Source organism: Colletotrichum phormii (assembly GCF_030913505.1).
Source record: "Colletotrichum phormii strain CBS 102054 chromosome Unknown BDP81scaffold_11, whole genome shotgun sequence".
Lineage (NCBI taxonomy): Eukaryota > Fungi > Ascomycota > Sordariomycetes > Glomerellales > Glomerellaceae > Colletotrichum > Colletotrichum phormii.
In genome coordinates this window covers 918,418-941,579 of record NW_026851453.1, presented here as the reverse complement: position 1 = coordinate 941,579, position 23,162 = coordinate 918,418, and the positions used below count along the sequence as shown (strand labels likewise).

The window sequence follows — 23,162 nt, the reverse complement described above, 5'->3', positions numbered from 1 at the left end:
GAGACAGTCGAAGGAGCGAAGCCGTGTACGGATTATGACACGGGGTCGGGGTTGTCTGGTCAGGCATCCGTACCTGTACCAAAGTTCGCGCAAGTACACGACTTTTCGCAGCACGATCTTCTCTTCTCGATATAAGGGTGGAGCGGGTTGGTTAATTGGCTAGCGCTTGACGATACTTAAACACGTCCACGATTCCACGTAAAAACGCGAGTTGAGCGCGAAAACCACTTAAACAGGTGGTCCGTGCGTATCGTGTACCCCAGTCGTTGCGCCGCCTGGTTGCCCGGGGGTTGGGCCGCCGACCGTCACAAAGTGGGCAATGGAATGGAATGGCATCCACCGCACTCTCCAAATTCGCATCCAATGCTTTCGCAGTTCCGCCGCTGAAGCTGCCCTCCAAAACGTTCCGCACCACAGCAACATGGAAAGTGCCCCACAGCTCTGATCATAATGCTTACTAAGGTCAGACAGGCACTCCTGCCACAACTGTCACCGAGCGCCCCTCTTCTTGTGTAATGACGATGGAGGGAAGGAAGGATTGCTGCTGTCTCATAGTCAGTCGGTCTTCTGGCTCATTCCCCTTTCTCAGCCAGATGCCTCTGCATTCCATCCCAGCCACATCTTCACTTCAACCAACGACAACACCAACAAATTAACAATATCTCCTACCTTGCACATTCAACAAGGTTAACCAGGTGTTCAAAAGCTTACATCACCCACACGAATCGAAGCTCGACAGATTTACAACTTTGTGGTCGACGCACTACCGAACCTAAGGTAGGCCGGAATCGTCGAGGTCGGTCAGACATCAAGCCACTTGACTTCGAGATCGAGTGCCACAATCACATCCGTTGAACCGCATATCCTTTTCTCGCCACTGCAGGAAGTGATCATCCTTCTTCTTGTCACCCCCAAAAGGTAATTCAATCTTGTCTTTGCATCTCACATTTCTATCCGAAGTGTGTGCTGCCCATCATGGCGTCCAAGTTGAAGAGAATGCTGAGCGTCAAGGAACGTAGGCTCTGCCGCAAATCAAGTGCCCCTAGCTTTTCTCGGCCGGGCTCGCCCAAGCTCCGCTCCGTTGCCGATCCCGACTACAGGCACAGCTCTGCCCGCCGCACCATGTCACAGCCCCTCGTCATGCAGGCCAACCTCGCCGGCCCTGGTAGGTTCCCCGACGACCCGTCCGGGCCTATGAACTTGTGTCACTAACGATTCCTCAGCAAAACTTGAGGCCGTCACTGCTCTTATGAAGAAATTGGAAGACGATCTGAAAAAGCCCACCCTGCTCCCTCATCGTAAGTCTGATACACTATGCAGTGCTTGTCTCGGTCGTGAAGCTGACAATATATCTAAGAGCGTGATGCTGCTCTTGAAGAGCTGAAGATATATGGGCGGGACCCAACCAACGCGGATCCTATCTTTACACCAGAGGTCATTCTTTATATCTGCCCTCGATGAGTGCTGCTGCCACTAACACACTACAGGGTATTGAGATGCTCACAAGACATTCCTTTCACAGCCCGTCCAACTCCACAGCAAGGGCAGCTCTGAGGGTTTTGGCCAACACGATGCTATTGAATCCTAAGGCTCGCCAAACATTTGTTGACCTTGGCTACGAGGACCAAGCTTGCAGGAGACTGAAAAACGACAGCTTCGACGATGAATTTCTTGTCTCCAGAGTCTTGTTCCTTACCACCTACGGAACCAAAATCGATCTCATCGCTCTGATCCAGAAACACCGCTTGGCCGATATTGTCATTGAGAATCTTTCCAAGCACCAAAAGCGCTTGGGAAGTTCCCAAACCCATGTATCAGCCGATCCTATGGAAGACATGGCTCTCAACGAGACTCTGAAGCTACTTTTCAACGTCTCGCATTTCTGCCCCTCGGAAGTGGGAGCATTTACAGGCGCCATTCCACACATCATTGCATTACTTTGGAAGCATGACATTCCATCCAACAAACCGCTTGACCCGCCATTCAACACCCTTGTCAACGCTCTGCTGGATCTCAAGCTGGAGGACAAAGATGTTCAGGGGGCTCTTTATCCCAAGAGCGAACCTGCCAAGGTGGCAGATCGCTTTATCGAGATACTAGACGCGGCATTGGAGGCATATCCGGATAATGAATTGGAGCAGCTGGTAACGCCGCTGATAGGTGTCTTGCGGCGTGTGCACGATGGCGCTCCTGACAGTGCCAAGAAGTCTATTAGGAAGAAGCTTCTCCCCACCGAGCAGGACAGAAAGGAGGTTCTCGGCCGTGGTACCTCATTGACGTCACGCCTATTGCGCAACTCCACCAACGCACTGACTCCCCATCTTCGGGAGGCCATCTCCCATCTTCTTTTCGACATGTCAGACAAGGATGCTTCGAAGTTTGTTGAGAACGTTGGTTACGGCTTTGCATCAGGCTTCCTGTTCCAGAACAACATCCCCATCCCTGCCAGTGCTGCGGAAGCGTTCAGCACGGGCGAAGAGCAGCGGCCTGTCAATCCCATCACGGGACAGTTCATAGACAAGGAGAAACATGTTGAACTCCCAGAGATGACGGAAGAAGAAAAGGAGAGAGAGGCAGAGAGACTATATGTCCTGTTTGAAAGGCAAGATGGCACTTACACTTACCCCACGACTCGGATACATGCTAACAGATCGTTAGACTCAAGAAGACAGGTATCGTTGACATCCAGAATCCTGTGGAGCAGGCGGCGAGGTCAGGGCAACTTCATGACTTTGGAGACAAGCGAGTGGAGGAACTCGACGATTAAGATGAAGCATAACATAGGGACAGGTTGAACTTGTCGCAGAATAGCATACGTGCATCAAGCATTGGCGTAATCATTAACTAGACACCTTAGCTTGACGCACCTTGCGGTGTTCAGACTCAGTGCTGTACCTTATTCGTATCAGTGAAGGTCCTGCTAGCTGCCTTTCCACTTCATGATGTGATTCCTATCTACTTACCTTACCTTGCTTGGGGCTTTTTTCATGACTTCTCACATCCCAGCAGGCCTGGCAAGGATTCCAAAAGGAATGCCGTAAGCTATACTCAATCCCGAGTTTCCAGAGCTGAGCTGAGGGAGATCAGCACACCTCAGTTACTCTCATCCGTTGATAAGACGACAATAGGTTATGAACAGTCGCTCGTGCTCAGCATCTCTCCACAAAGATCCCTCAAGATGTGTTCTTTGTTCGCCCAGGCTTCTTCTTCGCCCTTGCATCTCGTTCTCGCAGTAAGATACCTTCTAGAAACAAACACTTAATCAAGATTGACTGGTTCCGGTGCCTTATGGGCGTCTTGTTCGAGACACAATGTTGAGGTGAGTGTGGAGTGCAGGTATGAACGGAATTGTCTTGAGGTCGTACCTACCTATGTCCCTGTTCACGATGGTTATTCGGGCATCTTTTTCACTTGGAACATCCAGTCTAGGGATTCAGAGTTCAACCCAAGCACCTACTGCCTAGAGTGACCAGCTTGCCGTCCGTACTGACTTCACCTTAGCTCATCAAACTGGTCTTGGACTTGAGTGGTAGGAAGATAACCACCCATACCTGTATCAAATTTCGTTTGATAGGGTTTTTTCCTGAGCAACTGCCTTCCTTCCCTAAATTATCCCCCAAATTGCTTCTGACGTTGGGTCGGACCTTCCTCAGCTCAGTCAAGTCTGTGAGGCTCTTTCCTCGAGCGAATTTTTTTTTTTCCCACTCGGCAACTTCGCCCTAAGGCAGACTCCGTTTCTTCAAGTAGACTGGATGGAACTCTTTCCTCCTCCCATCACTACTTGCGCTGGTTAGCCTAAGGTACCTGGATCAAGGCACCAGGTCTTCCTCAGTCTAGAGTTTTCGAATCGCATCGCTATACCCGACTTTACTTCCTTTCTACATATCCCCCTCGAGACAATAGTCACTACTATCGCCATCCACGATGTCGGCGCCGCTTGTGTTCAAAGGTCGGGAGCTCGCTATGACGCAAAACGAGCTCGCCGCTTCCTCAGCCGCAGCGTAGGTCATCGGCGCCTTATACATTTTCTGGACAATGCTAAATCTTCGACAGCAAAATCAATGGCGCCGAGAATGAGGATGAGGACGAGGCAATCCCGAAGGTTGAGTCCGACCTGGCCGAGCCGGCTGGTGCCCCCGAGAAGTCGGCCGGCAGAAAGCGCCAGTCTAGTCAACCTGCCGCCAGCAAAGCTAGCAAAAGAAGCAAGCTGCTTGAGGGCCAAGAGCCTCTGGCTGAGTCCTCTCAGAGTGTCCAAGCCTCGATTGAGAACCAGTTGTCATCTCAGTATGCCACGCCTGAGGCCGCTTCACCCGCCGACCGACATGCTACCAAGACTTGCAAGCCCAAGAAAGCCGCGCCTGTCGCGAAGAAAGCGCTTCCACTCGATGCGTCCGACTCCGATGAGGGAAACCGCCCCGACGATCACGGTCCTAGCGATACTGAGAGAGACGATGCTTCCCCCCCGCCGGTTCAAGCTCCTAAGAAGCGTGGTCGTCCCAGAAAGGCTCTCAATGCTGTCTCGGCCAAGTCCAAGAAACCGGCTGGTAAACCGGTCCCGGCTGAACCAGTCACCAAAGGTAAGCCGGGGAGTGAAAGGAGCTTGTTGCATTCTGGTGGTCTTAACGAGTTGTTTACCGGGTTGAAACCGAATTCTAACCCCTATGATTCTTTAGCCACGACCCTTCGTCGATCTACCCGTGCTTCTACCATAGAGAAGGCAGTTCCGGAGAAGAAAAAGAAGGTACTTGCACCGGTATACCTAACTCAGGACCGGATTGAGACTGACACAATGACAGGCTGCGACTACCCATGGTCGAGGCGTTGCTCGCCCGAAGAAGACTACCAAGAAGAGTCCCGCGAAGGGTGTCTCGAATTCTCCTACTTACTCCGAGGAATTTTACGTCGTCGAGAAGATTGTTGGCGCACGCGTTGACCCAAAGACCAAGATGCAGATGTACATGGTGAAGTGGAAGGGATACGGCTCGAGCCAGAATACTTGGGAGCCAAAGGGAAATCTAGGCAAGTGCGCTGCTCTTATCAAGAGCTTCAATGCCTCTCAGAATGGGAAGAAGGGAAACAAGTGATCGGCTTTCCCGTCACTATCGAGATATGCGGATTCTTGCTGGCGTTGCGATGTTTTTTTTTTGGCATTTTGGGTTGCATATGGGCTTCATGGTTCCTAGGCGTTTAGTGGGTACGACCTCGGTTTATGAGAAATCTTCGACAGGGCGTGAAGAGGGCTTTGAAATGAAAGCCGACAACTAACTTACGCCGCAAGTTGGTTCAGATGGGATGGCGAATTGGGAATTGTCCATTCGCGATTCAATGGGACTTCAACGGACGGACAATGCAGTGCAGGGATGACGCGGGATGGTGTAGCTAGGATTTCACAGGCCTAAGATTGGTCAGCTCTTGCAGCTAAGCTCCCCACTTGATATTCCCCGAGTGGTTCAATTCACTGCCCCCTTGCCTCCATCTCAGGGTTCACAGTGACCTCAACCCTTCCTTCAACGTGTCCGCCGGGTGGCTCTCAACATCTGCTGACTTTTTTTCCCCTTCACTTCACCACTCTGCCCTTCCGAGTGGACCTGTCGCAACTTTCCCTATATAGTCCGACGACGCGATATTTGAAGGCGCGCCACCCTTAAACCAAGTAAATACCAAAAACGAGCTTCTCCCGTGTTACCCGTCGCCAGACACCCCAGCCGCAACGATGGACGCCGTCCGCTCCGCCCTCCAGCCCGTCACCCACAACCTCCCGGCCCCGATCCGCGACCTCGGCGTCTCCATCATCGGCGAGCACTGCTACAAGTCCCTCCTGCTGGACATCAACGTCGAGGATGTAGACTGCATCAAGCTCGGCCTGTCCAAGGGCATCGGCCTCGGCATCGTTGGCGTCTCGAGCATCGTGAAGCTGCCGCAGATCCGCAAGCTCACGTCGTCGCAGTCGGGCGAGGGCATTTCGGTGCTGTCGTACCTGCTAGAGACGGCCTCGTACCTCGTCTCGCTGGCCTACAACTACCGCAACCAGTTCCCCTTTAGCACCTACGGCGAGACGGCGCTCATCATGGGCCAGAATGTTATTATTACCGTCTTGGTGCTCAACTATACCGGCCGCGCGAGCTTGGCTGCTGTCTTTGTGACGGCGTTGGCTGTGGCGCTGGGGACGCTGTTTGCTGGGAGCTTGGTGGATATGCAGACGTTGGGATACTTGCAGGCTGGCGCTGGTGTGTTGAGCGTCGCGAGCAAGGTTCCCCAGATTCTGGCGATTTGGTCCGAGGGCGGCACCGGGCAGCTCAGCGCATTTGCTGTAAGTCACTTCTTCCCGTCTTCGCGGGTGCCTCGAATAGTTTGTGTACTGACCTATGTAACACGCAGGTCTTCAACTACCTCGCCGGCTCCCTCTCCCGCATCTTCACCACGCTCCAGGAGGTCGACGACAAGCTCATCCTGTACAACTTCATCGCCGGCTTCCTTCTCAACGCCGTCCTCGCGTCGCAGATGGCGTACTACTGGAACGCGCCCTCCAAGAAGGCCAAGGGCAAGCAGAAAGTCCCCATCCCTGCTGCTCCTTCTACCGGTGCCTCTTCTGTTACTTCGACGCCTGCAAAGAAGGGTCCCAGCACGCGCCGCCGCGGTTGAGTGCGTGCGCAGGACCTCGAGGGGCATAGATGTTTCTTCCTTGAGGGGTGCTAGGGCGTTTAGATACCATGTTGCTGCTCCTATAATACAGTGAGCACATTATAGAACTTGTTCCACCTGTGTGCTCTTCGTGATCAGCATCTCTGTATTCTTAATTTCTACCTCCCGAGTGCTCTGCATCGTTCGTAACTACTCGATGCGTGAGGTTGCCATGACCTTGCTACAATGGCTGGACTGATCAAGGCAGAAGGTATATCACGAAGGGTGGCAAACGAGATATGTGGTCGACGGATTGTATTAAGGAGCCTCCGGTGTGAGGTATTAGGTTGTATGGCTTCCCCGGTTGTAATCAGGGTTCTTCTCCTCCTCGGCCGCCGCCGCCCACCATCACCACCAACACCACCCATCCCCTCCCCTCCCCCCTCCGTCCCTCCTTTCTCGCGCGTCCCCCCAAAATCAGAACCGCAAAAAACGTCGGCGTGACTGGGTATGCCCGTAGGCAGGGACCCCCCACTTCTCGTGGTGTCGTGATCTATTATCCCAATTAGAATCCTGTTCAAGAGACTGGGTGTTGAGAAAAGGGGGAACTCACATACTCGTACAAAAAAAACGAAAGAAAAAAACCCGGACACACTTCGGCGCTCAACCGCGCAGAGAGAGGAACGCGACCAATCCCCCCACAAAAGCCGCAACCCACAACGCCATGCCGACAAGCAGCATGATGCGCAGGTTGCGTCTTTGGTGAAAGGAGAGGCCGGTGCACTCTCCGCCGGTGAGGCCCGCCAACACCCGATCCCACGACCAGACGAGGGTGACGGCCCCCACGAACGGCAGCAACAGGGTCGCCCCCATCACCGCGTAGTAGAAGACCGCCTGGCGGCGGACCGCACCCCTTGGGAGGGGGGTTTGGTCCCGGACGGTGGCCGCCATGTCCGCGAGCTCGGTATCCGTGCCCCGACCGCCGAGTTGACGGACGGCCTGGAGAGCACGGTACCTCTCCATCACCTCTGAGGAGTAGAGGTGGGGAGAGGCCCGGCGGCCCGCAGACTGGTTGATGGCGAGGGCCTCCGCCGCAGCTCGATGGCTGGTGGTTGCCATCTTGCTGGGGGTGGAGACCCTCTCCCTCGCCCTCGCCTGGTCGGTGGTTTGGGGGCGCGACACCGACGAGTACTGGATTGGGAAGTACTCGCGGGTCGGCCGCCCAAATGGGTGCTGTTGGCGATCTGGAAGAGAAGTAAGGTTAGCCAACGAGTTCTTACTGCCAAAGTGAAAAGCAAAGGACTTGCTTCGAGCAAGGGGGCTGCTCCCCCCGAAGTAAATTCGAGCTTTTTTCGAACAAAATTCGAACAGGGATTCGAACGGGATCTTAAAAGGAGGCGGGAAAGGTTTGGAGCCGAGGTCTTTTTTTGGGTTTTTTTTTTGGTTATTTGTAAATGGGTGACCAACCCTGGGTTTGAAGAGTGTTGTTTGTGGGAAGAAGAAGAGGAAGAGAGCAGCAGAGGGAGGGGAGAAGGAGGGCTTTATATAGATATTGGAAGGGCAGTAGGGCATGGAAATGCGGAGACAGTAGACTTACCAATGAAGATAGTGCGACGATCGATGCCTGGGTTCTCAGTGCGGGAGAAGAAGGATCTGGCAGAGTTCTTTCTCAAGGCGGGGCGAGGGTAGACGTGGCTACCGCCGTTTGAGGAAGAAGGCAGACCGGGAGAGACGATTTGTCCTGAGAGAGTATGGTCCTCGAGGCCGCTGGCGCGACGGAAAGCTTGAGTCCTGGCTGCGTCCTCACGGGGGACCAAGGGGAAGGGCAGGTTGGCGAACTCGTTGCGACTGGGCTGTGCTGCCTCTTCGTCATACTGTGCTCGGTTGTTTTGGACACGATCCCAAGAGAAGTCTGGGTAGGGAGCTGGCATAGGGTCAAGCTCGATCTCATCCCAGCCATCTTGTATTCGCCGTCTATTCTGTAGTGCGCACGCAGGAGGCGATGGGTAGGAAGGAGAGGCGGAACGAGACGGGATTGACGGTAGAGGAGTAGACTTCTCCCACCATGCTCTGGCCCTGGTGGTGGAGGGTTCTCGGCCTTTGTTGCAAGCAGTGTGATGGCCGACAGAATGCTGTTGTTGATGTTGTACCAAAAGTGCATCTGAGACGTTGGCAATGCTGCTACCAGTCATGACTCTGCCCATAAAGCCAGTAGGGTACTCGCGGTCATCAGTGACAGTTCGCCAGTCTTCATCTCCCTCTAAGCCAGTGCGCTCTTCTGCATCCTCTGAGGCAATTGTAGCCATGCGCGTGTGATCGATGGCGTTGTAGGGCTCTGTTGCTTGCATACCAATCTCATCTACGGTGTAAGGGGCAGGAACAGGGACAGGGACCTTGATGCCAGATTGTGTGATCTGCCAGTCGGGCTGAATAGCTGGAGCATGGTAGAAGTCTTTCTTTTGCTGATCAGAGTTGCTATGGCAAGGTGACTGACGTGAGCTCTGGAGGTGCGATTGGCGAACACGGCCGATGAGACCACTGGATGGCTGGCTGAGTCCAGTAACGTGGTGAAGAGCACGAGAAACTTCCTTCTCGGCATGGGGGCGTAGAAAGACCTTCTCTTTGCCAGGCTCAGACTGCTCGACATTGTGATCCGAAGCATGAGAAGATGCATTGGAGAAAGCATGGAAGGGGTTCAACAACTTGACTGGAGCCTTCCCTTTGTCCTGGCAGGTGACCTTGTCGTCAGAATACTCAGAAGCATCCCCATCATAGTTGGAATCAGACTGAGGTGCTTGCTCAATTGTGGGAATAGGCTGGTCAGTGGGAATTGAGGGAGGAGGAAGAACACCCCGATCAATGAAGATAGGGAAGTGGCTGCTCTGGTTGCCCGGCTGTAAAGCTTCGTGATCAATAAAGATGGGGTATTGGGTTCCGTTCAAGCCAGAAAGGTGAGTAGTGTTGAAATAGCCAGAGGGAATCTCTTTCTTGACGACGTCGTCAATGTGGGAAGACTGGTCCGCTTCCTCGGTGTGCCATGATGGACTTGCTGCAAGTGGAGGAGAAAGAATAGGGGAAGAGGCCAAAATAGGCGAAGACTTTGGCTCAACCTTGATTCTGTTCATTGAACCGGTGTCAGTGGAGGCTAGACTGTAGTCATCGCCATCCTCTGGGTAGAATGAGGAAGCATCTGGGTACTCCGTGGCGGCATGCTGGCTGTTGAAAGGATCATCTATAGAATCTGGTCGGTCATGCTGCTCCTTGGACTCCTGAAAGGACGAATTCGAACAGTCGATGAAGGCATTCTCACCATCCGACAGGTATGGAGAGGCAGATCTTTGAGGGCCTTGGTCCGTCGTCTGAGTTTGGGACTCGACAGCAGAAGGCGAAGCTTGCTTGTCGAACTTGTGCTGGTGGCCAGATGCATCCGGTTCGGCAAGTAGCTCTAGGCTCTTCGGTACCTTCTGATCCTTGGAGTCTTGAGACTGGGCAGAGGATTCGTTGGAGGCACTTAAAATGTCTTCGACTTGCTCCTCTGTGAGCTGTTCTTCATCGCCTAGATGTCCATCGAACTCAATAGGGATCTTGGGAGTCGGAGGAGCAATGTGTCGATGAGCTTCGTTGAACGAAGCATAGAGGGCCTTGTTGGGTGTAAGAGACCGCTTGGAAGGTCGCTGGAAAAGGTCAGTATGATGCTCAATGTCAGAATTCAGGAGCAACAAAGACATCTCACCTCTTTGATCCCTTGATTGTCTGCCATTTTTGCGACGATGAGATCGTTGAGCTTTCTGCGCTGAAAGAGATGGATTGCCTCGAAGCAAGGATGAAAAAAGTGGGATGAAACAGCTGGCTTGTTCGTATAAAGGCGATCGCTGATGAGCTGGAACAATCACTGCTGTTGATGAAGAATATTCGATGCGTGAGCAGCCTCTTCTGTTGTATGTGATGTCGCAGGAAACTCGGAATTTGAGAGGGATGAGGCAAGCGCTCAAAGGTGTTCGTCGAATAGGCGATCGATATTCAGCTTTCCTCAAAGGTGAAGGTGAAGAAATGTGAGGACGCAAAAGTGATGATACAAACTTGATGCTAGAGACGAATTTTTCAATGGCGCTCCCAATGCAGAAGTGCTCTTGTGAATCCGGAAAATTTGCTTGGCGGTAGTGAGGGCCTAGACGTACTGACAAGCCTGCTCGTGCTTGAACTTTTTGAGATTCTCGAGTGAAGCCTCGAAAAAATCAGCGAGTCGAACGAGCAAGATGGAGTTGCCGTTTTTTCCTGAATGAATTCTGAATCCCGAAAAAGGTACGTTTCCTAGAGAAAACGGTAATGGAATTTGGCAAGAAGCGGACAAAAAGGTAGCTCTTCGCAGAAAGTGGTCAGTACCAATAAGTAAGAGTGAAGAGTGCGAGAGGGTTGTGTGTGAGATGAATATTGTGCGATGAGAAGGGTTGGAAGAAAATGAGAAGGAGGGGAATTTGGGGCAAGCAGGCGAAATGGCTGCTATTGTGTGGGAAGGATTTCCGGCACCGCGCCTTCCTGTGAAGTTGGAAAAGAGAAAAGACCCTACAACACATTACAAGCTTTTTGCTCAGCCGGGCAGATGTGATGCTTGCCTCGAGATATCAACAAGACCCAAGGTGTAGACCGGGTGTGGGTCCCACCAACTGTGAGCTGTACTTCAAGGCAACCAGACAACGGGAGTGTGCCTTTACTCGAACCTCAAGGTGCGAATCTTGGAGATGTCGGTATTTGTTGTAAGATATTTGAGGTTTACTCTGTTTAGTGTAATGCATCCTTGGCCTACATGAGGGTCGGCCTCGACGTCTTTTACACCTTCCAAGCAGAGGGCCTACAACCAACATTTATTTTTGAACAGTCTTGCCATTTCTTCGACGCCCTCTCGTGCTTACGATTCCAGCCAGGAGAAGCAGTATTATTATGATGAGAGGCTCGAGAATACCAAGCCCATCAACGAGTCGATTTTGCAACGCTCACTTGGGCAATCATTGGTTCCAAGTGAATCTGTTAGCCACTGACAAACCACGAATGGGATCAAGACGAGGAACTCTTTTTGCGAATTGAGATATAAATGAAAAACTACATGATTCGAATAAAACGAGATGGATGGTACTAGTAGTGCAACATCCCTTACCTTACAGGTATCTACATAGCTGAGCGAGGACAAAACCCTAAGACAGAAATGAGCCCGGCCTGGGCTTGACGTGCGCTGCCTTCTCAGTGTATTTTTGACTACCATGGATAGGAAGAAACTCTGAAGCTTAATGGAGCCCGCCTAGATATAGGAACAAAAATGGAGATCTGGAAGTTTTGTTGGCGAGTTATGCGAACACCTGTCGCGCGGGCAACGCGACTTATCACGAACAAAGTAGGAAAGAGCGAGATGTCGTTAGATGAAGCAGGCACGACCGAGCCGTTCGTAGATCTACTTATTTGCCGAGGGTCTAGACCCAAGAACGTTAGTGCCGAAGACGGCGATAGGGGATAAAGATAAGCGATAAGATGGTGCCCACGACGAACCCCTGTCAATGGACCCTGTCGGACTTCCTCCTTTTGACAAGGCGAGCCAGCCTCCAGATGGCCATTGCTTTGATTCTATCTTCCTTCACCCGTGTATCGGCATGTCTGGGCCGGATTCACTACTACCAGCTCATACATCTTGGCGTCGATGAAGGTATTCCAGGATCTGCGACGAGCTGAGCGCCGCAACATTCTCAGGGTCCGTCAGGGACCACCTAGTGCCTCGGCAACGCATCACCCGAGACCTTGGTATCCCTCCGTCCATCATTTACGGAGTACCATTTTGAGGCCTTCCGTGTCCAACTCACGATCATCAGTCGAAGCTTGCCTTGCGTCCCATCAGCTTCACCTTGACGGAGTATTCGTACGTTGTCATTTCTGTTGATCGTGGAAATCGAGCTGCTAGCGCGCAACCGATCGACGGCAGACGAAACACACCCCCTCATCGAATTAATGTTCATGGGACGGCATCACAGCATCATCCCCGAAGTGACGAAGAGCTCCAATTTCTCCACTCCTACCGAGAGGGGAAGTCGGGATATAGGTCTCATGGAGTCGTCTCGTCGAAGCCGCAAAGAAGAGTCAAGCAGATAGAGTTCGACCTGCCCGCAGTCTGTGCTCGTCTCGTCCGAGCCTAGAAGGCCGAAAAATCAAGAATGACAGGCGCACGCAGTCAATGTGTTGCGGGCCTCACAAGCCAGCATTGCGAGATTACATCGTCCTTCGGTTGGACTTGGACTTTTGCTTGGAGAAGATGGGGAGGCGAACAAGCAAGATCCTGAAAAATACCGGCTGAGACAGCAAAGATCGGCACCGATTTCAACAACCGGGACACATCCCTGACGAAGACAGGGCGAAAAGCATCGTTTCGTCCCCAAGTGTCACGTATGCACCAGCAAATGCCGCTGTCAATCAACTGGACCCTCGTTTCCTGGATGGTCGCTGTGGTGTTGCTCGCTGCATCAACAACAATAAGTCGGAATCCTTGGTGCATCGCAAACACATCGCATAGCATAGCAGCGCAGCGCGGCGCAGCCAAGGAGTGTTGTCTAGATGCAGTACGCAGGCCCGACTGGACGAGGTGCAGGAGTCAGATTCCCAGCCACGTTCTCCCTTGCTCTCCGACTGGGCTTGCATCGGAGGATGTTCCGTGGGTCTCGCCGAGCCGTCATGGATGATGAACAAGTTGGCAAGTCAGCGACAGCAGATACAGCAAAGGAGCGGCTGGGCGGTTGCTTCAGTGGATGGCAATTTCTTGAAAACCCGAGGGTTGGAAAGCCTCATTAAAAGGAGGCGACGAGAGTCGACGTGGGGGGGACAGATGCACGGAGATGAGGCAACCAATGAGCGACTGAGTCCGAAGCGGCAGAACCAATCATGGGCGGCAAAATTCCAGCCCCTTTGCCGAATCCAGATCTTGCTGAACACGGCCGCTCCCTCGTCCTCGACTTTTTCGCCTCCTCCTCCTCCCCGACAGCTTCGCCCACCTGTCACGAACCCCACCGCCCTCGCATGCCTTGACCTGGGATCTCTCTTCCAATCCCGTGTGCAGTCGGCGAACCATCGACTTGGGGCGGACTCGCAATTCCTATTGTTTGGCGGCTACGGATACATACACGCACGCAGAGGGCAATATTCGGATACACTTCCACACCCTCCTACCTTACACCGTGGTTGAAAATGGACGAGAGAGGCGGTCGAGCTGACCGTCTGTCTACTATCGCTGCACATAAGTCGAGACGGCAGCATAACCTTGCCCTGCTGTATTATCATATGCATGCACGCACTATCAATGTCTCGCCTGACAGGCACCATCTCACAGTTGAGGCGGGCAATAGCAGCGGTGGACAAGGTTGGGAAGTCTGTCCTGTCCGTACCCAGAGCTTACTGTGTAGGTTCGTCGAGTTCCAACGCCAATCCGCCTGGAAACGCCACGTTCCTTGCACTGGTCGGGGGATGGCAGCGATGGACCTCGCACTAAATCTGCGATGCGCAACGCCGCACACGCATATCCGTCTTAGCTCCCTCACACCGCTCGTACGACGGTGTCCGCTGCCCGGCTCCCGTCCACCCAAACCTCTCGGTTGCTTCGAGTCGCACTCGTCCCGCTGGTTGGGATTCTGCAGATGAGCAAGTCAAGGGGGGCCTAGACGGGCCATGCAACGCTGTCCTGCCCTGAGCTGGGTCTCTCCATGCAGCTATCAGAACAGACTGGCTCAGAAAGATCGTCCTGCTGTGCCTGTCCCTCGCCTCACTTCGTCGTACCTCGAAACTGGACCTTTGTTTCGTTTCTTTTACATGGTCCTCCCGAGCTATCCATTTCTCGTTAGTTGCCGTACGCAACCTCCAGCCGCCGGCGCCGGGCATCCTTCTCCACCGGCCTCTTTAATGCGGTTCCGGCGCACATGACACTCAGACCAACATTGGTCGCCCGTATTTCACCTTGAGCACCCCCCGGATTGACACACTTCATCACACCTCCGTCCTCCCGAAGCTTGCCCTTTCCCACCAATTTCGCCCTTTTCTTCCATTTTGCAATATTTCAAGAATGTTCAATGGCGTTTTGGGTGGTTGGCGGGGAGGCAAGGCCACTTTCCCAAGGTGAGGGCCACGTCCTCAATCCCGATCTCTACGTTGTGGGTGGCAAAAGGAGAATTGGTCACACTGATGAGCGCGACATCTACGACGGCAACTATGAGTACGCACACGACGACATGCCCTTCCAGAAAAGGGCTCGTGTATCACATTTCACCTCCGACTCGGATCCCGTTTGTCCGCCGCGGGGATCGATTCCCGTCCAGAACCTGTCCTTTCTAGTGATCCGAGAGCAAACATCGCCAACGCCCGAGCCGGCCGAAGCCGATGTCACCTCATTGCAAATGGAGCGCACCGCCTCTGGCTTGTCCATCTCTTCCGATACAGACATTTACAGGGCCGGAAGCGAGGACGATCTGAGGCTCCTCGACGACGATGTCGCAGCTAGGCTTGTCGAAGATCGGCTGCAGCTTGGCCGGCGTCGTACCAAGGATTCTCAACATGAACGGATTCTGAGATCACTCATCCGACCACGATCTCGGCGTGCTGAGTTCTCCATCGACAACGATGCGCTGGAGAGCATTTTCTCCGCCGCAAACGAGATCTTCTTTCACAACAGTCTTTCACAGCGCGTCACTTGGGATTGGTCCCATGCATCTAGCGCCCAGTACAAGGACCACATCATCGGCACCACAGCCCTTCGACGCTCTAAAATGGGAGGCTTTGAGACACTCATCGTCTTGTCGAACCCAATCTTGAAGGACAAGCAGTACAACCGACGACTTCTTATTTCCACCTTCTTACATGAGCTCATTCACAGCTATCTCTTTATCAAATGTGGCGTCAAGGCTCGTCAATGTGGCGGACATACCGCAGGCTTCCGACGGATTGCGGAGCTCATCGATCTTTGGGCTGGGCCGGACAACCTGCACCTACGGAACATGGAGGCAGATTTGAATCACTTCCGAGAGGACGAAGACCACTTTCCTGAAGGCGATATGCGCCATATGAGCAGACCCTGCAGACACAACTTCCCCGCCTTTCAAGAGCATCTCAGCCCCCGTCACCACACATACCACGACAACCAGACTTACGAGAGGTCCCGATATAGATCTCAGGAACGATGGGAGTATCACATCAATGACCATCGCGAGTACTTTCCAGTCAGCAGAGAGAGCAGTCCCACATCCACGACCATAACGATGACTGAGGAAGACTACGACGAAGTGGAGCCACTTGAGGAAGGCGAGATCCGCGAGACACGTGGCCGGCTCTTCTTCCCTGGCAACTACGTTTCTAGCAGGCAATCGTCTGCCCACGAACGAAACTTTTATGACTCATACGACGGGCATTGGGCCCGTACTGATGACCGAGGGGGAATTGTCGTCTTGAGTTACGACAACACCCCACATCAGGCCATCCCGTCATACGTTAGGGGATGCCGAAATGCGTCTCCCACATGTGTATAGCACGTTATTCTCTTTGTCTGGATCTTACGGCGAGACGGTCTCACCGGGTGGGGAATCATATTAAGCATGGCGACGGTGTTCTACTATACAATCTTGGGCGGTGTTTCTGCCCACGTCGGGTTTCTACAGGTGCATTATCATGGGTCGGCGGAAGGACTACCATAACACATTGTAATCCATCCTTCTACAAACCTTTTCATCTAGATTTGCTATTCCAAAACATTGTCTGGCACGGCAAATTTACCAAGCTGTCACATCATCATCATTCGTTCGCTCCAGCCCAGCCTCGCGGACTGCTGCCCACGGCAGCACGGCTTCGACCACCGCTATGAGGCAGTCAAAACTCCCTTTTCACTTTGCGACGTCGCCGACGATGAGAAAACTGGCTGATCGAGCCCCCCGTTTGAAACCATGCGCCTCTCTTGGTGAGCGCTCTGAGGTGAGGGGAGCCGTGCTTGGGCCGCGAGGGCTGCGACGGTTGACCGTTATACCAAACAGACGCATCCAAGCGCCGTCGCGACAAGATGGCGAGTAAGTGTTTACAAAACGAACATGACTGCGACATGACAGCTTGATGGGAAAAATTTCTTTGGGAATCGACAAGAGGGAAAGACAGACTATCCATCCGCCGACTATGGCACAACTCGATATGGCGGAATCGAAGCGGCCCAGATTTCTACCACAGCAATGCCAACATCACTCACGGAAACCACATCAACATGAACACTTACCGCAACCACGATCTTACAACATCAACGACGTTGCAATTACTCTATCCGAGTCTATACTAGGGCCGATTCCATGGGCCGCCTCCGAGAAGTCACTAAAGAACACCGTCGCCCGCGTCTTGATCGACAAGGGCTCCGAAACAAATCCAAAAGTCACTTCGGCAAGCACTATCTTTTCCCTCATGAAGGCAATCGACGAGCTCTGCTTCCTGGGATTGCTCTTCCCGACGCCTCAGATCAACCACGCATCGCACCCCGTCCTTCTAGAAGTCGGACAAACGCGGGGTAGGGTGGGTTGGACGCAGCCGCTTCGGACTAGTAAGCCTGGGGGCCCTAGCATCGTCATCCGCTTGAGCACGGTCCGCCACCGCGATGACGGCACCACCACCACCACCACCACCACCACAGGTACGGGTACCGGTAAGCCGCTGCCACTCAAGGAGATTGTGCAGGTTGCTGTTCACGAAATGGTGCACGCCTACCTTTTGCTGTTGTCGTGTCGAAGAGACAAGTGCGATGTGGACTTTGATATTATGCACCGGGATTCTGATGGCGGGGGCCATGGGCTTGCGTTTGTTGCATTACTCAAGGCTGTGTTGGGGCAGATTCAGAGCTGGGCGACGGAGTTACGGGACTTTGGGTTGACTGATGAGTCTATCCACCCGTATGAGGACTTTGGGCTGGAGTTGTGGAAGAGGGGGGATAGGATCTCGTCGAGGAGTAAGGGGCAGCGTGTTTGGTGGCTTGCGGCGAAGCCTATGTGAGGGGTGAGGTGTGAACAAGCCTTTTGTTTTCGGCGTTGGGTATTGGAAGTGGCAGAGCGAGCAATTGATACTGAGTTGGTTTGCTCGCGTGGAGTGGCCTTGTGTTACTTACTACATCACATTTTACAGTCAGGCGTCTTGCTGGGGAGTCAGGACTTTGGTGGTATTTCCACCGAGACCGTATCAAGAGGAATTGGCTACCTACTTACAAACAAGCAAGAAATACAAGATCATACCAAACGTACAATGGGCTCAGTCAACAAGTATTCTTTGTTCAACAGGCTATCTCAATGGATACATCATACTGTCTGACCGTCTCGAGATGCGACTTCCATAAATTAACACTTGGTTCCCTTCCAGTCCCTTCCAGGGGCCCGAAGCATCTCAGCACCGCAGTTACAAAGTTGTCGCAAGTAACGAGCTCCCGAAAACTAAAACTTGTTTGACACGCTTGAGGGGCGTTGGTATCGCCGGATATGGAAACTAGTCTATCCACTTGGTTTGGACTACTTCTACTTACTACTTAGTCGATGGTCATTTCATCCCTAACACTCTTCTTATCGCTCAAGGAACTTAGCAGCGGTATCAAAAGCCACGGGAACTAAGCGCTTACTTAATTTCCACTCTCTGCAAATCAATGGATAGATGTGTGCGTGCGAGTGTCTTGGCGAATTGGCATTGGCAAGAGGCTTCAGGTACCAGCTCTCCACAAACGAGTTTCTGTATCTTAGGTGAGTCGGAAGAATTCGTAGATGTAATTCACTCAGGGTTTCTGTCTCCTTGATTTCTCAATTTCTGAATTTTTTTTTGATAGCCCATCTGATGAGGTCGTAGATCCAAGTCGGAGTCGCCCGTTCTTCATGTTCCTGCCCACCAATCTTGGGCTCAGAGCTCATTCCTGCCGCAGGACTTGTCGTCTTACTTAACTTGCATCAGTAAAATCACCCATCAGCATATCCGTTGCAAGTCGCCAATTTAAGCATAGTTCACTTAGCCGATGGAACCACGAACAGGGTGATCAACTTTCAGCCGAGCGCCAAGGCGACCGTCTTTGGCAATTTTGGCCAGGGGTTAATGATGCTAGCGCAATGCTTCATGCATGATCTCCTCCTCGTCTTACACCTCCAAGGTTCTCACCAATTCTTTTATTCTGTTGCCTGTTCAGTGGAGTCCCGCTCTGAAAAAGAAAATGGCACATTCTGCAACGTTTATATCTGTGCGACCTTTGGCACCACATTTTGCTGTGCAGATGCCTCTTTTACTTTTGCAAGAGTTGATTTTCGGTCGGTAAAGATGGAGTCACCAGATGCACCGCGTGAACAACGGCCTTTGATCGCAAATCCAGATGTCGAAGGCAGAGATACAACGAGAAAGACGCTCCAAGAACCCGTTGTTCAAGAGAAGACTAGTCGCGGCGGCTCGGTCTACGAGCCGTTGCAGAGCCCGGATGATGGCACCTCGGCGACGGCCCGCAGCGAGAACGGCAAGGGCGGCGATGCAGCGTATGATTTCCAGAAGGTTAGCTGGACGCCGTTCGTGATACTGGCTGATGTCTGCGCTGTCTTACTCCCGGTTGGGTTTCTTGTTTTTGTCTTTTTGGTGTTGAGCATCAACGGGCAGGAGACCGACGAGACCGCTGCTGGACGATATCGGAACGCGGTCACCATTGTAGGTACCCTTATCTCTTGGGGTTTCCAGTTGACAGGACGATACTGACATGGAATGTTCTAGCTTGCGACCCTCTTCCCCATAATCTTCGCGGCTATCATAGGCCGTCTGATGTCCCAAATAGCCCGTTGGAAACTCGAAAGGGGCGCCACCATGGGAGCATTGGAGCAACTGATGGGTAGCCGGACCGTCGGCGGCACGCTTTTGGTTCACATTCAGCTTCGGGCCCTCAACCTCTTGACACTATCACTCGTTCTGATTTGGATCTTCTCGCCTCTGGGCGGCCAATCCGTCTTGCGTATGCTCGAAACTCGGCTTCGAAATGTGGTTGCACCTTCAAGTGTCGTCTACTTCGACACTGATGCCCGGTCCCAGTTCGCATCCTGGTCAGAGGCCTCGCCAACGAGCTACGCGTATAACATCAACCGGCTATCCATCGTCAATGCCATGTATAATGCTCTGATTCTGAGTCCTGACGCTGTAAAGAGCGATTCGATGGATGTCTGGGGAAACGTCAGGATCCCAGCGCTATCGTCGTATGGGACTTTTGAGACGGCAGAGTGGCAAGACGTTCCAACAAACGACGAGGAGATGAAGTTCTCATCTCTCGTCGGCGTTCCTGTTACGCACATCACCGAGGGAAATACAACTCTTTCTGTCGAGTCGAGCTATATGCATTTCGCATGCGATAACATCAGCGTTTCAGCCTTTTCATACAACACCCAATCCGGTGCTTCGTTCGCCACGGCAGTCATATTCAACGAAACTTCGCTCTGCATGTCCGACCGCTGCAGGACCGTCGCGAACGGCACATGGCAAGGCTGGAATCTCAACCAGACAACGTCATCAGACGGGGTATCAGGATGGAACCTCGCCCTCGACAACTTTGTCGACGCGCAGTGGAATGATCACGACTGGTACACGAAGCGCGGGCTCAAGTTGGAGGACTCCAACCGTCCCGACGTGTTTGCGAATGAGAAGGGAGTGGTGGCAAACCGGACGACGTTGCTCTTCCAAGCGAGAGAGCAGACCGACTCCCACGGGCCGCCCGATTACACGACATCTCGCTGCGGCGTCACACAGAAGTATGTGGAGTCGAGGGTTCATTGCTCGCGAGACTCTTCTACGTCCACCGCTCGACAGAATTGCAGTGTCGTTGCTCAGCGTCCTTCTCAAAAGACCCACGCCGATGAGAATATCTCCCAGCTGTCCTTTACGCGTGTATTCCGCTACGTCTCGCGGAAGCTGCCTCAAGCAACAAACCACTTTGGCTCAAGCTACACGTCGGATATTTCCTTAAACTATCTCGAGAACCCATCCTCGATCACCATGACTGGTGCAAATGCACCCCCGGAGCTGGCTACCATCGATCCAAAGGACTTTGGGTACCGGCTTGCGCAGCTGGTCAACTCTTACGTTTTCCTCAGCCAAGCTTTCTCGAATGCCCCCAGTGGAAGCGTAGACGCCAATGCCGCCTTTGAGCCGAATGTCACTGTTGGTGTCGACGTCGAGACCTTGGTGGAAGTCTTCCACGTCCCTGGTCTGTGGATGGGCCTGTACATTTTGTCTTGTATTGTACTTCTTCTGGGAGGTTTGGCGAGTGCTATCGTCACGCACTTTGTTCACGGACCGGAGATTTTGGGATACGCATCGACTGTCGTGCGGGATTCCAAGTACATGGATATTGCCCCTACCGCTGGAAGAATGGACGGCATTGACCTTGCGAGAATGCTGAAGAATCGGAGGCTGAGATACGGGTATACTCAGATGGCGCTTGAGGGTACGGCGCTTGTGGGTGTTGGGTCACAAGAGGAAGTGGAAAGAATCAAGCAGAAACACTGAGAGATCGCGATGGGTCGTGGGAGCAAAATTTACTGATTTCTAGAAATATTTCAGAGTCTGTGATTGTTTATCTGCAAAAGTTTCTGCTCCTGATCATTGGTGGAATTTAGTGAAGTGACTCGAAAGCGGTGGTCCAGTTGTGAGGTGTCTAGAGCATGCAAGGGTCGAATACAAAGAGAAGGTAAAGAGACACCAAACCCTCAAATCTATGAGATCAAGTAGACGACTGAGATTTATTGTTTGCTCTTTGTCTGTTGAGTCTGTAAGGTTTGATACGGCATATAACTCAGGTCCTTGACAAAGAGGCGCTTTGTTTCTAGTCTCTAGGCACAGTTACCATTCAAGGACTGTACATACACCGCGTTCACGACTCAATATGAATAGGCTTCAAGCCCATGGAGCTTATATCAGTCGACAATGCTCCCTGTCCGATTCGTGAGTGGTCTACTTCGACGCCACCAGAGACTAGAGGATAAGACTACCGAGACATCGCCTCGATCATGGAGGCACAGCGACCGCGCCCTCCGAATCCTTCCGAACTATGTCCCTGCATCCTCCACTGGCAAGGACTTGGACCTGAGCCGCCAGGTCAGTACGGCACATATCGCCTCCCAGACCTAGTCGCGAACACGATCGAAAACGGACAGGCCCTGGGCCCCTACACCAACCTAGAACATCACGATGAACTGAAGCATGCACTAATCGAAGGATACCACGAACTCTACAACAGTCGAGACCCAAGTCACTTGGCTCACATCGTCAGGATGGCGTCTCTCCTCGATCACTACTTTTTCAGGGGTTGGCTTACAGCCCGCCGACGGCGTACGGGCATGGTACAGTCGCATCTCAAAGTGTGTATTCGAGAGAACAACGAGGTCTGCCAGCAACAAGGCAGCGCGTCGCACGTGGAGGTGGTCAAGGAGGAGATTGGCTCGCTCCCCAGCGTTGACGTTGACATTGACTCTGCAGGAACATGGACGATTGCGCAAATCGTCGAGTTACTGATCCATGAGATGACTCACGGGTATTTGATCTTGTTTACGTGTTGTGGGGGCTTCGATCTTATGGCCGAATGCTCCTTTCACCATTCCGCTGCAAGAGGGTACCACGGTCTTCATCTTCGGAAGCTGTTGAGGCATGTGTATCAGACTATTCAGGAATGGGATGATGTGTTGAGCAACTTTGGGACAGATTGTGTTTTGAGCTGTCACTGTAATGATGATTCTGATCCTGCGTTTGAGAGAAGCAGGTCTAGCACGCCGAGTTAGTAATTGCCTTAAATTTCAATGTCGTGGTTGTCAAGTATTGTCTTATTTAGACTTTGTCCGAGTGATGTTGTTCGCTGAGCTGGAAACTATACTCCGTACTATAATCAAGTTCTACTGAAGAAGGAGGCTAGTTGAATTTAAGCTAAGCGAATGGAGCAAGCCACAATCACATACGATGACAGATAATAGGGGGAAATACGACAGACAAGAAAAAGCTCTGCGTTCGCTTGTGATCTTAACTGGGTTTCGGGACTAATTACGATCCCCGCCTAACCCTTGTCGGTTGCACAACCCAACAAACAATTGAGCAAACATTCGGGGCTCACAACTCAACGCTTTGCAAGCATCTGATTCAGGAATTACTAATTGACCTGCTTTGTTCCTCGTCAGACCGACGTTGCCCCGCGAACTGTTGATCCAGAATTGTTCCAGAACATGGCGAGTCCGAGAATGCTGGTTCTCAATTTAACATCACGGGCTTTGGGGGTGCTATGACGCGTTCCAATATGGTTGCAACTATTGCGTGGTACCCAAATTACCTTGCACGTACGGAGGAGTACTGCACAGGAGCTGATGGGTCTGAGACTCCGCAAACCCGGGCGACGAGCGGCTCATCCCGCAAACTCTGTTGATACATGGGATGCTTTTCCTCTTAAGTGACTGGGACTACGATTGATGATATGCATAATACAACAACGCCATTCTGGAGTACTCCGTAGAGGAAAAGAA

The 23,162-nt window shown here is 52.5% G+C and overlaps 8 protein-coding genes across 8 annotated transcripts; 7 read left to right on the top strand and 1 right to left on the bottom strand.

Moving 5' to 3' along the window:
• The first annotated feature begins 1,039 nt into the window (after positions 1-1,039).
• On the top strand, positions 1,040-2,929 carry BDP81DRAFT_34914 (guanine nucleotide exchange factor synembryn). Its single transcript, XM_060586175.1, has 5 exons — positions 1,040-1,165; positions 1,224-1,298; positions 1,358-1,434; positions 1,488-2,602; positions 2,659-2,929. The coding sequence occupies exons 1-5, from the start codon at positions 1,123-1,125 to the stop codon at positions 2,765-2,767; spliced, it is 1,419 nt and encodes a 472-aa protein (XP_060444811.1). The 5' UTR covers positions 1,040-1,122; the 3' UTR covers positions 2,768-2,929.
• A 1,853-nt stretch (positions 2,930-4,782) lies between these two features.
• BDP81DRAFT_350037 (uncharacterized protein) lies at positions 4,783-5,379 on the top strand. The gene has a single exon (XM_060586189.1). It carries the CDS (start codon positions 5,050-5,052, stop codon positions 5,263-5,265), a length of 216 nt encoding a protein of 71 aa, XP_060444810.1. The 5' UTR covers positions 4,783-5,049; the 3' UTR covers positions 5,266-5,379.
• Positions 5,380-5,521: 142 nt separating this feature from the next.
• On the top strand, positions 5,522-6,765 carry BDP81DRAFT_350036 (uncharacterized protein). Its single transcript, XM_060586188.1, has 2 exons — positions 5,522-6,310; positions 6,379-6,765. The coding sequence occupies exons 1-2, from the start codon at positions 5,714-5,716 to the stop codon at positions 6,640-6,642; spliced, it is 861 nt and encodes a 286-aa protein (XP_060444809.1). The 5' UTR covers positions 5,522-5,713; the 3' UTR covers positions 6,643-6,765.
• A 302-nt stretch (positions 6,766-7,067) lies between these two features.
• Positions 7,068-10,414, bottom strand: BDP81DRAFT_472090 (uncharacterized protein). Its single transcript, XM_060594601.1, has 5 exons — positions 10,355-10,414; positions 8,219-10,295; positions 7,902-8,042; positions 7,235-7,865; positions 7,068-7,174 (listed from the first exon to the last, which is right to left on the bottom strand). The coding sequence occupies exons 1-4, from the start codon at positions 10,379-10,381 to the stop codon at positions 7,285-7,287; spliced, it is 2,826 nt and encodes a 941-aa protein (XP_060444808.1). The 5' UTR covers positions 10,382-10,414; the 3' UTR covers positions 7,068-7,174; positions 7,235-7,284.
• Positions 10,415-14,714: 4,300 nt separating this feature from the next.
• On the top strand, positions 14,715-16,163 carry BDP81DRAFT_320585 (uncharacterized protein; the record flags this gene model as incomplete). The annotated part of the gene is made up of 1 exon (XM_060584533.1): positions 14,715-16,163. The coding sequence occupies one exon, from the start codon at positions 14,715-14,717 to the stop codon at positions 16,161-16,163; it is 1,449 nt and encodes a 482-aa protein (XP_060444807.1).
• A 649-nt stretch (positions 16,164-16,812) lies between these two features.
• On the top strand, positions 16,813-17,655 carry BDP81DRAFT_461525 (uncharacterized protein; the record flags this gene model as incomplete). The annotated part of the gene is made up of 1 exon (XM_060593786.1): positions 16,813-17,655. One exon carries the CDS (start codon positions 16,813-16,815, stop codon positions 17,653-17,655), a length of 843 nt encoding a protein of 280 aa, XP_060444806.1.
• A 1,795-nt stretch (positions 17,656-19,450) lies between these two features.
• Positions 19,451-21,396, top strand: BDP81DRAFT_429224 (uncharacterized protein). The gene has a single exon (XM_060590497.1). It carries the CDS (start codon positions 19,477-19,479, stop codon positions 21,163-21,165), a length of 1,689 nt encoding a protein of 562 aa, XP_060444805.1. The 5' UTR covers positions 19,451-19,476; the 3' UTR covers positions 21,166-21,396.
• A 164-nt stretch (positions 21,397-21,560) lies between these two features.
• On the top strand, positions 21,561-22,433 carry BDP81DRAFT_461524 (uncharacterized protein; the record flags this gene model as incomplete). Its single annotated transcript, XM_060593785.1, has 2 exons — positions 21,561-21,600; positions 21,733-22,433. 2 exons carry the CDS (start codon positions 21,561-21,563, stop codon positions 22,431-22,433), a joined length of 741 nt encoding a protein of 246 aa, XP_060444804.1.
• Positions 22,434-23,162: the final 729 nt, after the last annotated feature.